The sequence below is a fragment of the Camellia sinensis genome, chromosome 12 (assembly GCF_055761805.1).
Source record: "Camellia sinensis isolate YWXY chromosome 12, ASM5576180v1, whole genome shotgun sequence".
Taxonomy (NCBI): Eukaryota; Viridiplantae; Streptophyta; class Magnoliopsida; order Ericales; family Theaceae; genus Camellia; species Camellia sinensis.
In genome coordinates, this window is record NC_138972.1 from 63,987,822 (window position 1) to 64,001,768 (window position 13,947).

The 13,947-nt window shown below is 31.8% G+C and overlaps 1 protein-coding gene across 2 annotated transcripts; it reads right to left on the reverse strand.

Annotated features, from left to right (window-relative positions):
* Positions 1-5,737: 5,737 nt before the first annotated feature.
* LOC114266078 (beta-galactosidase) lies at positions 5,738-13,724 on the reverse strand. 2 transcript variants are annotated; one of them, XM_082898824.1, is made up of 10 exons: positions 13,471-13,724; positions 13,201-13,306; positions 13,030-13,117; positions 12,054-12,172; positions 11,771-11,932; positions 10,985-11,160; positions 10,485-10,546; positions 8,828-8,876; positions 6,137-6,243; positions 5,738-6,013 (listed from the first exon to the last, which is right to left on the reverse strand). In XM_082898824.1, exons 1-6 carry the CDS (start codon positions 13,545-13,547, stop codon positions 11,140-11,142), a joined length of 573 nt encoding a protein of 190 aa, XP_082754950.1. In that variant the 5' UTR covers positions 13,548-13,724; the 3' UTR covers positions 5,738-6,013; positions 6,137-6,243; positions 8,828-8,876; positions 10,485-10,546; positions 10,985-11,139. The 2 variants fall into 2 exon arrangements, with proteins under 2 accessions (XP_082754950.1, XP_082754949.1); XM_082898823.1 differs by lacking the exons at positions 8,828-8,876; positions 10,485-10,546.
* Positions 13,725-13,947: the final 223 nt, after the last annotated feature.

Consider the following 13,947-nt stretch of genomic DNA (forward strand, 5'->3'; position numbering starts at 1 on the left):
TATTATATATTATACAAAGGTTTGATAATTGGTTAGATTATTCTTCAATCTGTTACTCTGCTTAAAACCATTCAAATTGTAATTTTCTAACCCATCAATCTACTATTTAATTTATAATTTTAGTCTCAAATCGTCCAAATCGTGTCCCACAAACCCTTTTGATCAGGCAGACGGGAATTTGAATAAATAAATAAGGTGCTCTTTTGGGAATCCCAGCAAAAAGCTATGTTTTGCAGCCTCACAAAATGCCAAAGTTGCGTTTTTGGTCATTTGGTAAGTGTTCGAAAAGTAGGTTGTGAAATTACGTAACTACCCTCCATGTTTATATCTTGAGGATTAGTTCAAAATGTAAATTTCCTAAGTTGGATGGGGTATTTTGGTCATTTTATTGTGATGTGACATTATAAACAAATATTAACTCAAAAAGCAAAAAATTAGCTTTTTACCAACTTTCCAAATCATTTTCTAAAAAGTCAAAAATCAATTTTTTTACCAGCTTCCCAAAACACTCCAAGGTCATCAATTACCTTATTACCCTTGCCTCCAATAATACAATGGAGGTGTTTGTTTGGGCTTTTTTGAGCTAACTTATAGCTTCTAGCTTTCGAAAAGCTATTTTGAACTATTTGGTTACACTTATTTCAAACAGTTTCTGATTTTAATAACTTATTTTAACTCCAAAAAGCTAATTCTGATAAACTACTCACCCCTTACTTCTAAGAATGGCAACAAACCGGGGCGGGGCCAAGGATCACACTCCTCGTCCTCGATCCCCGATGGTAATAATTTCCCCGTCCCTAGCCCGGATCCCCGACGGGGAACCTATCACTGCCCTCACCCCTGCCCCCTAATTGGGATCGGGTTTCCCTAACCCCGAAAATTCCCTGGCAAAAAATAAAATAAAATTCAGCTCCAGATCTGATATAGATAACTTCCCTTGATAGATTGAAACTTCAAATATTAGCACATACAAAGGAACTTCTCAATGATATAAGAGAGGTATGGTTGTCCATAAATAGTTTTTATCTACAGCTGATTTAAAAAAAAAAAACAAGGTTTACATTTCAAAACAAAGTTGGTTGACAGCTTGTGTGTTTGTTGATAAATTTTTTTGATGCAATAAAGCTATTATCAAACAAGTGAAGTTTCTGCCCGAAAATAGAAACAAGTGAAGTTGTGTGCATACTAATTTCTCACCCTAATTTAACAGGCACAAATCTTCACACTTTCAACTACAAAATATTCAACAAAGTCCAAAATTCAAACCTTTTTGTGTTTGAAAAGCACACTTTAAAAAAAAATAAAAATAGGATTATATTACGATCTTTTCATAATCAGAGTATGTTTTTGCATTAGTTCATTGTAAAGCACCAAAAATAGATGTGGGAGCCGAATTTACTTTGATCAATAGAGAAGAATGGACCAGTATGGTCCATAATATAACCTTTATTCGGCATTGATCCCAATTAATTAAAGAGCCGAATAAAGTAGCCGGCATTCCAACCAATAGAACAAAGGCCGAGTAGAAGTACATGTAAAGGATCAGGGATGGGCCAGGCCCTAAGGCCCAAAGAAAATACTATAAATACAGGATCTTCAGTTAGAGGAAGGTATGTGAGAACCATTACGCTTAACTTAAAATACAAGTAATCCTAAGTGCATAGACTGACTTGTCCGTCGGAGTGCTAATTTCGGCACCCCCGACCAGAGTATTTATTTTTTTTTAGGTGACTAGCAGAGGATCACGAGCGTCCCTCAGGATCAGAAGAGTATTTCCAAACCACTTCTCCACAACAGGTTTAACAACAACAACAACACAACAGATTTAAAAAATAAAGAGAGAGAGAGAGAGTGAGTGAGTAGAAATGGTGAGAAAGAGAAAGAGAAAGAGAGAGATAGATCTGCAATCTTCGACCGTCGCAACAAGATCTTAAGATCTGAGATCGACTCTTATCGTGGACTAGTAGAGGCGGTGATGGAGCAACGGGTGAGAGAGAGAGGGGAAAGGAGCTGCGATCGACTCTCGTCGTTAAATAGCAAAGGCGGTGGGGCGACGTAATCTCTACTGGCATCCTCGTTGGTTGGGTTGTAGCACTCCATCTCTATAGTTTACTCATTGTCTGCTTCGATCGACATGGGTTTGAGGTTAGGATTTCGAATGAAAGAGAGAGTGTGTGTGACAAAGGTCTAAGAGAGAGAGAGAGAGAGAAGAGGGGTATATATATGAATGGATAAAGGGGGTATAAAAGTAATTTTATTTCGGGGGAAACGGGGCCGGAGATGGGCCAGGTCCGGTGCTGTGAAAGTTAATCCCGTCCCCGGCCCGAAACTAATCAGGGATGCATTTTCGAATACCGTCCCCAGCCTGTCGGGAGTATTTTTCGGGAAAAAATCATTCTAATCGGGGACGGGGGGTCGAGTCCCCATTGGCCGGGTTTAAATTGTCATCCCTACTTACTTCTGATTATCAGTTTATGCTGTGGACATGTTAATTTACAGTTATACTCTTAGATTTTTTTATTTTTTAGAAATAGAAAAAGATCTAAATGGACTATAGATTATTATTATTATTATTTATGAAAAATATAGACAAGTAGTGAATAACAAAAAATAAAAATTAATTAAAAAAACTACTTCATAACTTTTTTAACAAATACTACTCAATAACTTAAATGTATAATCAAACAATTACACTAAATAAATTAACAATTTTTGATTAAAATTATAATTTATAATATACTTTAACAATTACACCAAACAAGCCAATCAAGCAAGTATAGATGAGCTAAACAAAGGACATGGTATTATAAAACCAAAACCGGCCCACCGTTTCCCAAAACCAGTCCAATATTTCAAACAACCAACCCAATTTTGGACCAATCATGATAACTTTAAATTTAGAACATTAATTTGAACTATAATAATGTGATAAAAAAAATTAAAATATAAATACACACGTCACATAACATCACATTGCAAGTGAAAGCCACCTTCTTAAGGAATTGTTTAAAATTATTTAAATAAATATATTTTTTAATTTTTTATAAAATATAAATTAAGTTCGAGTTGAATTTCAAATAATGTATTAAAAAAAGAGAAATTTACCAATAAATCCCATTTCATAAACTACTAAACCAATTAGTCCCAACTTTATTCTTTTGCTCGGATAAGTCCTATCAGTGGGAAAGTTTATTTCTTGTTGATCCTATTTTTCATATTTAATGTAACTGTGTGGACGATTTTACCCATTATTGTTTGTTTCCATATACTGTTGGGGCATCAATGTGATCCCTCACTTCACCATCACTTCACCATCTCCCACATTACAACTCTTCCCCCCTTCTGTTGCAAGCCCACCCGCGCTTCTCTCTCTCTGAGATTTCGTTCCCTCCAAACCCTTCCACACAACAAAAAAGAGTAAAATCGATCTCCTTCCGACTCACCATCAACACCGACAAAGCAACGATCACGAACGCGAAGTTCCACAACAGATCCAGAATCACGATCGGCTTCGAATATGCCCAATCGCTCTGCTTCTCTTCGATCTGCTCCGCCGTCGCCTCTCTTACCCTCAACTTCGGCTCGCGCATCATTCTCCGACTACCGCAGAGGCTCGGCGGGTAGCGCACGAACCGGCGGCTCAGGAAGATCTAATCAGTCAGCAATGGCATCGCATCGATTAGCTATTGTGTGTGTGTGTCTCTGCCCCTCGTAATGTATGTGTGTATCTGTGTGTGTATCTGTGTGTGTATGTGTGTATCTGTGTGTGTGTGTATATGTATCTGTGTGTGTATGTATCTGTGTGTGTGTGTGTATCTGTGTGTGTATCTGTGTGTGTGTATATGTATTTGTGTGTGTATATGTATCTGTGTGTGTATGTATCTGTGTGTGTGCGTGTGTATCTGTGTGTGTATCTGTGTGTGTGTGTATATGTATCTGTGTATGTATGTATCTGTGTGTGTGTGTATCTGTGTGTGTATCTGTGCGTATGTGTGTGTATATGTATCTGTATGTGTATGTATCTGTGTGTGTATCTGTAAGCAACGGTTAGATGAGGGTAATTACGTCCCTCACAATTAAATGGGACTAAACGGTTTACTAGAATAAAAATGGGACCAATTGGTTCATAAGTTTACATTTTGAGATTTATTGGTAAATCTCCCTTAAAAAAATAATATAATTTAAATAAAATAATAATTATTTAATTTTTTTCAAACATGTTAAACCAAATCTAAACCTTTCCCAAGCTCCAAATCATTTTTCAATTTTCGACCCTTGATCAGGTGGGAACTGCAGGACACCCAGCCACGAAGCTCTGCCATACACGCAAAAAACCAGCAGCTTTACAGCAAATATGCACTCAGCACATCTACCGACAAAGCTGCTATGCTAACTTGACAACATCGTGACCAAACCTCTACGCGCTTAGGCACGCGTATATCTATCACCATCGAGCAAATTTTTTCTTAGTGTTGTCTTGTAAACTTTTTTCTTAGACACTGTTCTTGAGAAAATTATTCAAGAATTTCGAAACGGGATGTGGTTATATTTCATATTAATTATTAATTATTTAGTTTTATATTATATTTTTATTTCAAACATAAATTGTGAATTTTTATTCTTTTTTACCGATCAAAATTCTATAAAGTATCACGTGTGTATAATCTAAAAATAATAAATAATCACCCTTGTTTTTGGTGCATGATGAAAGATTAAGGTCAAGTTTGGCAACTCTTAAAAAATTCAAAAAGTCATTATCGTATTTAAATTACATCATCTTATTTAAGTCACATCACCTCTCTAACACATCACTTCAAACCCAACCCAAACCCAACTCATATTTCATAAAAAGTCAAAAAGTCAAAAAGTACACTTATTTAGTCTTCCCAAACTTGGCCTAATTTCCATCCTAATGCGGTCTTGCAAACCTCACCAAGGGTGCATTTGGTTTGTATTTTAAAATAATTTTTTTAAAAAAATTTGTATAGAGGGAATTTAGAAATTTTTTGAGTAGTTTGTTTTGTTATATATTTTGAAAATAATTTTAAAATTTGAGAGTTTGAAATAATTTAATATTTTGTTATAATTAAGTAGATGTGTGTAAGAAAAAAAGTAATTAAGAAGGAGAGAGGAAAGAGAAAGTGATTGGTTGATGTATAGGAGATAAAAAATAATTTTTAAATTTTTTTAAAAAAATTTGAACCAAACAAAATTTTTAAAATTTTTCTAAGAAATTATATTTTAAAATACAAATCAAACAAGTCCCAAGACCTTCAGCGTTATATATATATACTAGTGGATGACCCGTGCCTACGGCACTCTAAGTTTTTTTTTTTTTTTTAAAAAAAAAAAAATTCACATTCAAGTTAATACATTTTGACCAATAAAAAATAAAAGTTAAGACAAACTATTGAATAGTTATGATCTATTCAATTCATTAATAATTCTTCATATTCAAGGTTAAACTCCATATAGACAATTAGACACATATAGACAATTACAGTCATTTTTAATTCCCTTGTCCTTTTACTTTGTAATTACAATATGAAATCAGGAGAGATTTACTTAATACATATAGTTCATAAATTAATTTGAAACCAAAACATAAATAATCATACATTCTATATGTATAGCCTCAAGTGTAGTCCCACTTTAAACTTGATTCAACATCTCTATATGCATTTTAGATCTGATTATTTCTTATTGCCAATAGCACACCACCATAAATGCTTGATGCTTGAAAAAGATCAAAAGATCCATTTGCAAATCCAATTGATCTTTCAAAGGGAATTACAATCTCACAAACAAATATCTTTCAAATGGAACCATTTGATCTATTCACGTTAAATAAACTCATTCTATCCATTACATTATACGCATACATATGTGTATGCATTTATAGTATTTAAAGAAGGAATGATAGTAAAAAGAAAAGACTTTTTATGTTAGATACGTATTGTCTCCCAGTTGTGCAATCCATGTCACCCACTTGTATATTTCATCACCTAATAACCTGTAATTCAAGTGATGAAAATGAACAATAGAAGGGGGAAAGGAAAAAAAAATCAAAGAAAATTTTAAAGAGTGGAGAGTAGTATTTTAAGAAGAGCCATTTGAGGAAGTAGTGCTTACATACCGGCAAAAAGGAAAGACGAAGTGGGTGCAGTGGCTATTGGGCATGTCAACATTGTTGATTCCTCTGTATCAAACTGATAAACATCAACCCAACTTCGATTTCGGTGGCTGAGTACATGAGAGAGAGAGAGAACTTAGCCATTCAAAAAGCACCAAAATGGTTGTTACTCCATAATTTTTCTGAAATCTTCTTGTTACTCCATAATGGCACATTAGGAACTACAAATTAAAAACTGAACTGATATTCGAACTGAACATCCTGTGTCATCGCCTAGATGTTAACAAAGAAAATTTTGGAAGAAGAAATGATAAAGTTCACAAATTACAATTTAACAATCAACTTAATGATAAAAACTTAAATTCCACAATTTAGGAAAGAGGTCAAAACTACCAGTTATGCCAAATCCACTTGGGAAAAAATAATAGTTCAAATATGATTCTGTGTTTATTCAAAATTCCAAAAAATGTAATTAGCATAATTACGCTTGTATCAAAAACGTGATCTAATCAAAACCCACAAATGAAACCAAATAAGTAGTAGAAAATGCTAGAAAAGTTATGATGAAATTCAGTCAATAGTGGCAAGTACTCCAAAACCAAATTTCAGTCATGACCATAACATCTCACACCTTCAATTCAACTTAAAAAAATAAAAAATTTATATTTTGAATTCCATACAAATTGAATTCAAAACCTAACCAGTATAAAAATTAAAAATTAAAAAGCAAATTGAGATTTAGTTGAGAGAGGGAGGAAGTGAATCAACAACTATTAACAACTCTATTGAAACTCTATTCAAAATCACGTAATAACAAAGGTTACATGCAAAAACAAAATTAAATGTCCCAAATGATCAATACTCAACAAAACAGCCCCATCCACAAAACTTTTTAGTTCAAACTTCCCAATTTCATTTGATTATTCAAGTAAAAATGATAAAATTTACAATGAAATCATGAAAATGTCCTATTTAACCCAAAAGACAGTATATATTCATTTTACTATTACCCAATACTATTAATTTAACTAAATTGAATCAATCTGACAAAGATATGAGCTATTGCACTATGTTTTTCTACGCATTTTGTTAGTTTCTTTTGATCAAGAATCAAACCATCTATTTCAAGCAATCAATCAAAACCACACACATATACAGATGCCAAACTAATAATATAAAATTTAAGCTAAAGATGCACTGTTTTATGTCAATATCAATAACCTACCAATCAATAATACCAAGAACAAATAGAGATTAGATTCCACAATGAACATAGTTGAATCATTACACTATGAAAAAAAAATAGAATTTGGAAATCAAATTGAAAGCAGGCTAACAAATAGAATGCTTCTCTGTTAAACCAACTAATAATGATGAAATTCTAAATAACCAATTAGAGGATTCTATGTAAATAAGAATACTTTTGTTAATGAGATTAATCAAAAATTGAACTGGATGATATTACAAATCTAAATAATTAAGTTATGAAATTCAAAACTAATTAATTGGAAAAAAAAATTCAAATATTAATCATTAACACAACTTCTATAAGTAAATAAAAACTTGAAATTAAGTCATGAATTTGAATTTGAATAAAAACTTGAAATTAATCATTAATCATGAATTTGAAATCTTAGTAAATAAAAATTCCAACTCAACTTCTATAAGTATAAAACAAATTAAGTCATGAATTTACCTTTTATATCTATAACTCATGTCTCAACTTGAAATTGCTTCCATTGGTAAAGTTTCAAATTCCATGAAAATTGAATAGATTTGTACCAATTAAAAAAACCAAAATTATATTTAGATATAACTAAGATAGGGGGTGGGAGTGAGTGGGAATCATTCCATTATGAATCTTCAGCCTAAAACAAAATCCAAACACACGTGGGCTCAACTGGTGGTGTATGATGAGATTACAAATGTACATTAACTATTGGGGGGGAAAAATAAAGGTGAGAAAGGTTCAAATGAAAACCTCTTTGTACAATAATGCAATAATAACATACTAAAAACCCTAAAATCCCGTACTAATATGCCAATAAAAGCACGAAATAACAACCTATTCACATGAAAAATATATCTAAAAATCTAAGTTTGGTGCTCACCATGAAAAAGTTATTGAACCCATTAAATATAAATCTTGAGAGAGAGAGAGAGAGAATCACCACAAATCAACTATGTAGAGCATGTGTTGGGCTTCAAAATCAAAGAATCATGGAAAATTATTGAAATCAACTTCCAAATTGCCCATAATAGCTATCGACATTGGTGGATAAAAGAAAATAATTAATTATCCAGAAAAATGAAAACCAATATAATGGCTCATAACTCTATATAAGCAAAGGAAACCAGACAAAAACCAATGGATTTTAAGTGAAAACAAAGCAATGCCACAACAAATTATAAAACAGAAACCTCAATGGATTTTAATTGCCTTGAAAAATTAGACTTTCATTTGGGTTTAAAGTTCTATGTATGGTGGCGAGGATCATCACTTATATTTGAACAAACTTGCATATGCTCAAATCATTAGAATGTTGTTATTGCAACCAAAAAATTGGAAGTTATACCTTACCTTTTGAAGAATTTATGGATAGGCACAGAAAGATATTTGAATTGTTTTCTAAGGGATGACCAACAAAAGGAAACGTTAAAATGCTTTAGTAAGAATGCAAATCAGATACTTACCACAATGTTCAGATGCGAAAGGTTCTTCCTCAAGCTCTCTAATGTGAACCTAATAAGCAAATTTAAAGAAATGATTCAGATATATAGGACCACAAACACAATGCTTCATATACAAATTACCATAAATGTAAATAAAGCAATTAATCTAGAAGTGATTTTCAACTTTGAAGCACTCTTACTGCAACTAAAACATTCTTAGATATATACCGAAAAATAACAAAAAATATACATTATCATTCAAAAGAATCACTATAAACAAAATATATCTTTTAGAAATGAAGGAGCACCAAATCCAAAATCTGGGAGAGCACTTCTCAAAATAATAATAATAATAAAAAAAAGTATAAGAACATTATCCCAAAACAAAACCGCTGCTCACATCTGTTGTGCACCACAATTCATCATCATTCTGCAAATCACCACTAAATAATGTTCTAGATAAAGCTTAAGTAAATACAAAAGTATTCAATAAATACCAAAAATAAAAAATAAGTTAACAGTCAGGTTAACCTTAATGTTCACATTAACCCATTTAATGTTAACAATCCTCAACCCATTTGACTACCATGAAATAAAAATGGGTATTAACATGAAACCAATTTCTTCCTTTAACCCCCATTTGATTTGACAGAGAGTGAGAGCTTTGTTGGTGATGGTGGGGATGATGGGATGACAAAAAACAGATTATCCAAATTTGTAGGGAAAAGATAAGTTTATTACTGATTCTATTCACAGATAAATTCAGCACTGACAATTGGAAAAGAAATTTTAAATCACAATAAGGAAAAGGAAAAGAAATTTGTACAAAACAATTAATTCGTCCAATTGACTTGTAAAATTAAATAATAATTAAATCATACTTGAAAAATTATTGAATACTCTTCGAATGCCATAAAAGTATATACAAATGGTACTTCTGATCAATGGGATTGCAAAAATAAAAAATGAATGAAAATGACTTTATCTCTATCAATGAAAATGGTACTTTTGACAATTTTTTTTATTGTACAAAAAGCTCAAGTTCAGGTTTGATCTGTTTTTGTATAATTTATTTTTTTAATTCTAACCCATAATTTATTTGTTTAAGGTTTCAATCTTGTTCTTTGAATTTTTTTATTTTTTTTAATGCATTCTCTTGGCTAAATATTGATTTCTCATATATTAGGGGAAATTAATAATGTCCACTCGTAAAAGGATGCAAATCATATTAATAAAGTTTGTTTATTTGTCAAAAAAAAAAAAGAAAAAAAAAAGATGCACATCATAAGATAGTTATGAATTTTTATGATGAAAATTACCAATGTGTGTGGTGTGTGGTGTGTTAAAGTCAATTTGTGTGTGTGTAAATTTCATTGAAACATTTTATCAAACACTTAATAAGCAAGGAAGATAGAATAGTTATCAAACATTTTTGTAACAACCAAATAATAGTAATGGCACAACAACCATTCAATAAAATAACTCAAAACAATAGTCCCACTAATTCCTACTAAATCAAAGTAAATGGGTTTCGTGGAACCCAACCAACTCTTCATATATATGTGTGTATATATATATACATAGATAATATATATGAATAAGAAAAATCAACAAAACCCATAAAAGTATACCCAAAATCCTACATGCATCTAGAAAATTAAAGAAAAACAATACTCACAGTTTGATTTTGGGAATCGTTCTTTCTCTATTCCACTAATGATCAATTGATGGTCTCTATGGCTTCAAAGAAAAAAAACAAAAAAAATCTGTAATCAATATATATACACACAAGAATCTATTAAGAAAGAGATGAAAGTATTACCTTTACTTTGCAGAACAGAGCATCAAACAAACCCAACAAACCCATAATTTATTTGTTTAAGGTTTCAATCTTGTTCTTTGAATATATATATTTTTAATGCATTCTCTTGGCTAAATATTGATTTATCATGTATTGATTTCTAATAAATTAGGGAAAATTAATAATGTCCACTCTTAAAAGGATGCACATCATATTAATAAAGTTTATTTATTTGTCAAAAAAAAAAAGATGCACATCATAAGACAGTTATCAATTTTTATGATGAAAATTACCAATGTGTGTGGTGTGTTAAAGTCAATTTGTGTGTGATGAGTTATTATTAAATTTGTAATGAAAACTCTCTCAACAACACTCACTCTGTGAGGTACCACAAATAGTCTGAGGCATCTCTGGTCACGTTTATTTGCTCCCATAGTCCATCCATTGCAACCGTGTCTGGATCATCGGTAGAGACAGTTTCTTCGATGTATGACTCCCAGAATGCTCCACTAATTACAGGTACCATCTTTATCTATGAACTTTGGGACCTTATCTGTAAAAAAATTTGATTGGATGTTAAAACCCATTTTTGGGAACTTTTTGAAAGAGATGTTCATTGAACAAAAGCTAAACCTTAATTTTGTCAAAATTAAATCAAACTTGACACACTGAACAAAAGTGAGTTCTGGGGAGGGCAAGATGCATGCAGTTTTACTCCTATTTTCTAATACTTTTTATATTTACAAAATTATGACATAATGAAAGCTTTCTATAAATGAAATTAAAAGGGTGATGCTACGCATACAAAAAAAAAAAAAAAAAATTCCTACAGAATGAATGATGTGTCTCATTTATATCAATTCATTGGAAATCAAAATGCTTGTCACTTTGGTTCATAATTGCAAGAATGTCATTGCCACATCATTCTTATCTTAAATCTCGCATGAAAATAATGTATGCATATCCAAATTATGATGTTAAATATATGACTTGAGAAGACATCAAATAGCACCAAAAAAACTTAATAGACTTCAAATAAATGTGAAAAAGACAAAAAAAAATTGAAACAATTAGAGGACACTATTATTTTTCTTTCCTTCTTCTTCTTCTTGATTTTTTTTTTTCAAAGAATTTTTTTTAAAGGGAAAACCCTATTTCCTTACCCTTGCGGTGTTGAAAACCGCATTCTTGCAATCGGGGAGAATGCTGACGGACCAAGGAGGGAGGTCATATCGCATATTTTGGAAGGTCACTGTTGCTGAAGATTTTGTGTCGTAGTTTGCAAGGAATGCAGCACAACCAGACTTTGAGTTAAATACATGAACCTGGAAAATGAAAAATAATGAGAAAAGGAGCTAATATTGATGATTGTCAAAAAGATGCACATGAAGAAAATTGTAGTAGATATGCATAGCTTTCTTGTAGCCTCAGAAGAGTTAATCAAACCTGGAGATTATTGCCTGGCCAAGTCACTGTAGGATATGTAGAAACTAAAGCCGGTTCACATAGCTTGATGGCTTGATGCAAATCTCTCAAATGTCCCCATTTTGGTTCCCTTTGTAATCCTTGCATATGATAAATTACCCATCATAAAAATGCCGAAAATATCATTATTTGCATCAGAAAAGCCCTACCATATAACATACATACAGGCAGAATATCATGGGCAGAGCTAGCAAATGGCAACTGGCAAGTGTGCAAATTTCTCAAATGCCCCAACTGAACTTTTAAAAAATTCTATTTTGACATATATTTGTGAAAAAAGTTTCCAATTTTACCCTTTCAGATTTTATTTTTACCCATGAATCTTATATTGTCCACTTTGCTTCAATGAAGTCCTTACAATTGCTTGTATGTTATTTTGCTAAGTAAGAACTTTTTCTTGAGATTATTTTTTTTTTTTATCCTTCCCTTATTTCTCTTTTACTTCTTTGTTTTTCTCTCTATTTCCTCTCTTGTTCCCCAAATATGAGATGCTCTTGCAAAGGTGAACCATTCTTTTCATCCCATCGATGTTCAATCTCTTTCACTCTCTTGCCTGTTTAGTTTAAAAATTATATCTGGGGATTGAACGATTGAATAATACTTCTATGTGATTGGTGTTTATGTGATATTGAATTGTGTATTGTTTTTTTATTATCACTTCAAATTGTTTACTTCTTTTGATTGTCAATTATGAAAAAGATCATTTATAGTCCACAAAACAAAAATCTTTATTCTGCTCCCAGGTAGAATAATTGTGCTAATGATCTCATGTGCTACATTGTACGGTCCCATTCCTTCCATGCAATGTGTGTTTGCACAAATAGACTACTTGTATGCATTGGCAACAATCTTAAATCTTAATTGCTTAAGTAAAGATTGTAATACAAACAAAAACCTCAGCATAATATAATCAAGTTATTTTCATGTGTATGCATACCATATTCGTCAATTGGGGCATCATAATCATAGCTAGTGGCAATGAAGAGACCAGCAGTCGTCCGTCCAAAATTTGTTCCTCCATGGTACTAATGAAAGAAAAAAAAATAAGAAATATAAAAAATATACTTTACTTGATATAAGATAAACATACAATTAAGAATTAACTCACCATATAATAATTAATAAAGGAACCATTATTCTGTATAAACCTTGCCACTGAAAATGCCAAGTCTTCAACAGGTCTCTGAGGAATTGGACCACCAAACTTTGTATACCTGAGGATAAAACAGAGGAATCCAAAGACTGAATTAAGAAATTCAGAAAAAATGTAACTGAGTTCCGTTGTTTGAATGATGAAACAATTTATAATTAAAACAACAAAGAAATAGGGGGAAAAAAAAAGTTTTTAAGTTATATGGGTGACATATGTGTGACTTACCAGCCAGTCCAAGCTTCAGTCCACATTTTTGGGTTATGGCTCTTTTTTCGGTCTGAAGGCTTCGCAGTAAAAACCATTGCAAGTGTCTATCTGTAAGATGATCAAGTGAGAGAGAGAATCGATAATTTGCCATTGTACAATTCAAGAAAATGAAAATTCAATGCAAAATATTTTTGGGTAGGTACAATCCAAAATATGACTATCAAGAAAAAAAACACATTCTCATCTTTTCATTATTTTTCTAAACCACAGATAGATAAAAATCCAAACCCATTACCCCCTTCCAAAAAAAAAAAAAAGGAAAAAAAAAAAGTTGATTACGTTGATTATCATCTGATGAGACATTAAAATTTGGGCCACTGATTATTCAAAAGATTCACTCAAGAAATGAACTGCCCCAGCTCCACTCAAAATAGTTAAGCAAAAATTAATGGCAGAATCATAATCATGATCATTCCCAAGAATATTTAACATTCA

What these genes read in the sequence shown, in the direction of transcription:
- LOC114266078 (XM_082898823.1), bottom strand. Translation starts at nt 13,547, where the DNA reads ATGGTTTTTACTGCGAAGCCTTCAGACCGAAAAAAGAGCCATAACCCA. An exon ending in CCTTTATTAATTATTATATG is followed by an intron (nt 13,118 to 13,200) that starts GTGAGTTAATTC and finishes TTCTTTCATTAG; the next exon opens with TACCATGGAGGAACAAATTT. An exon ending in CGGTTTTCAACACCGCAAGG is followed by an intron (nt 11,161 to 11,770) that starts GTAAGGAAATAG and finishes ATTTTTTTACAG; the next exon opens with ATAAGGTCCCAAAGTTCATA.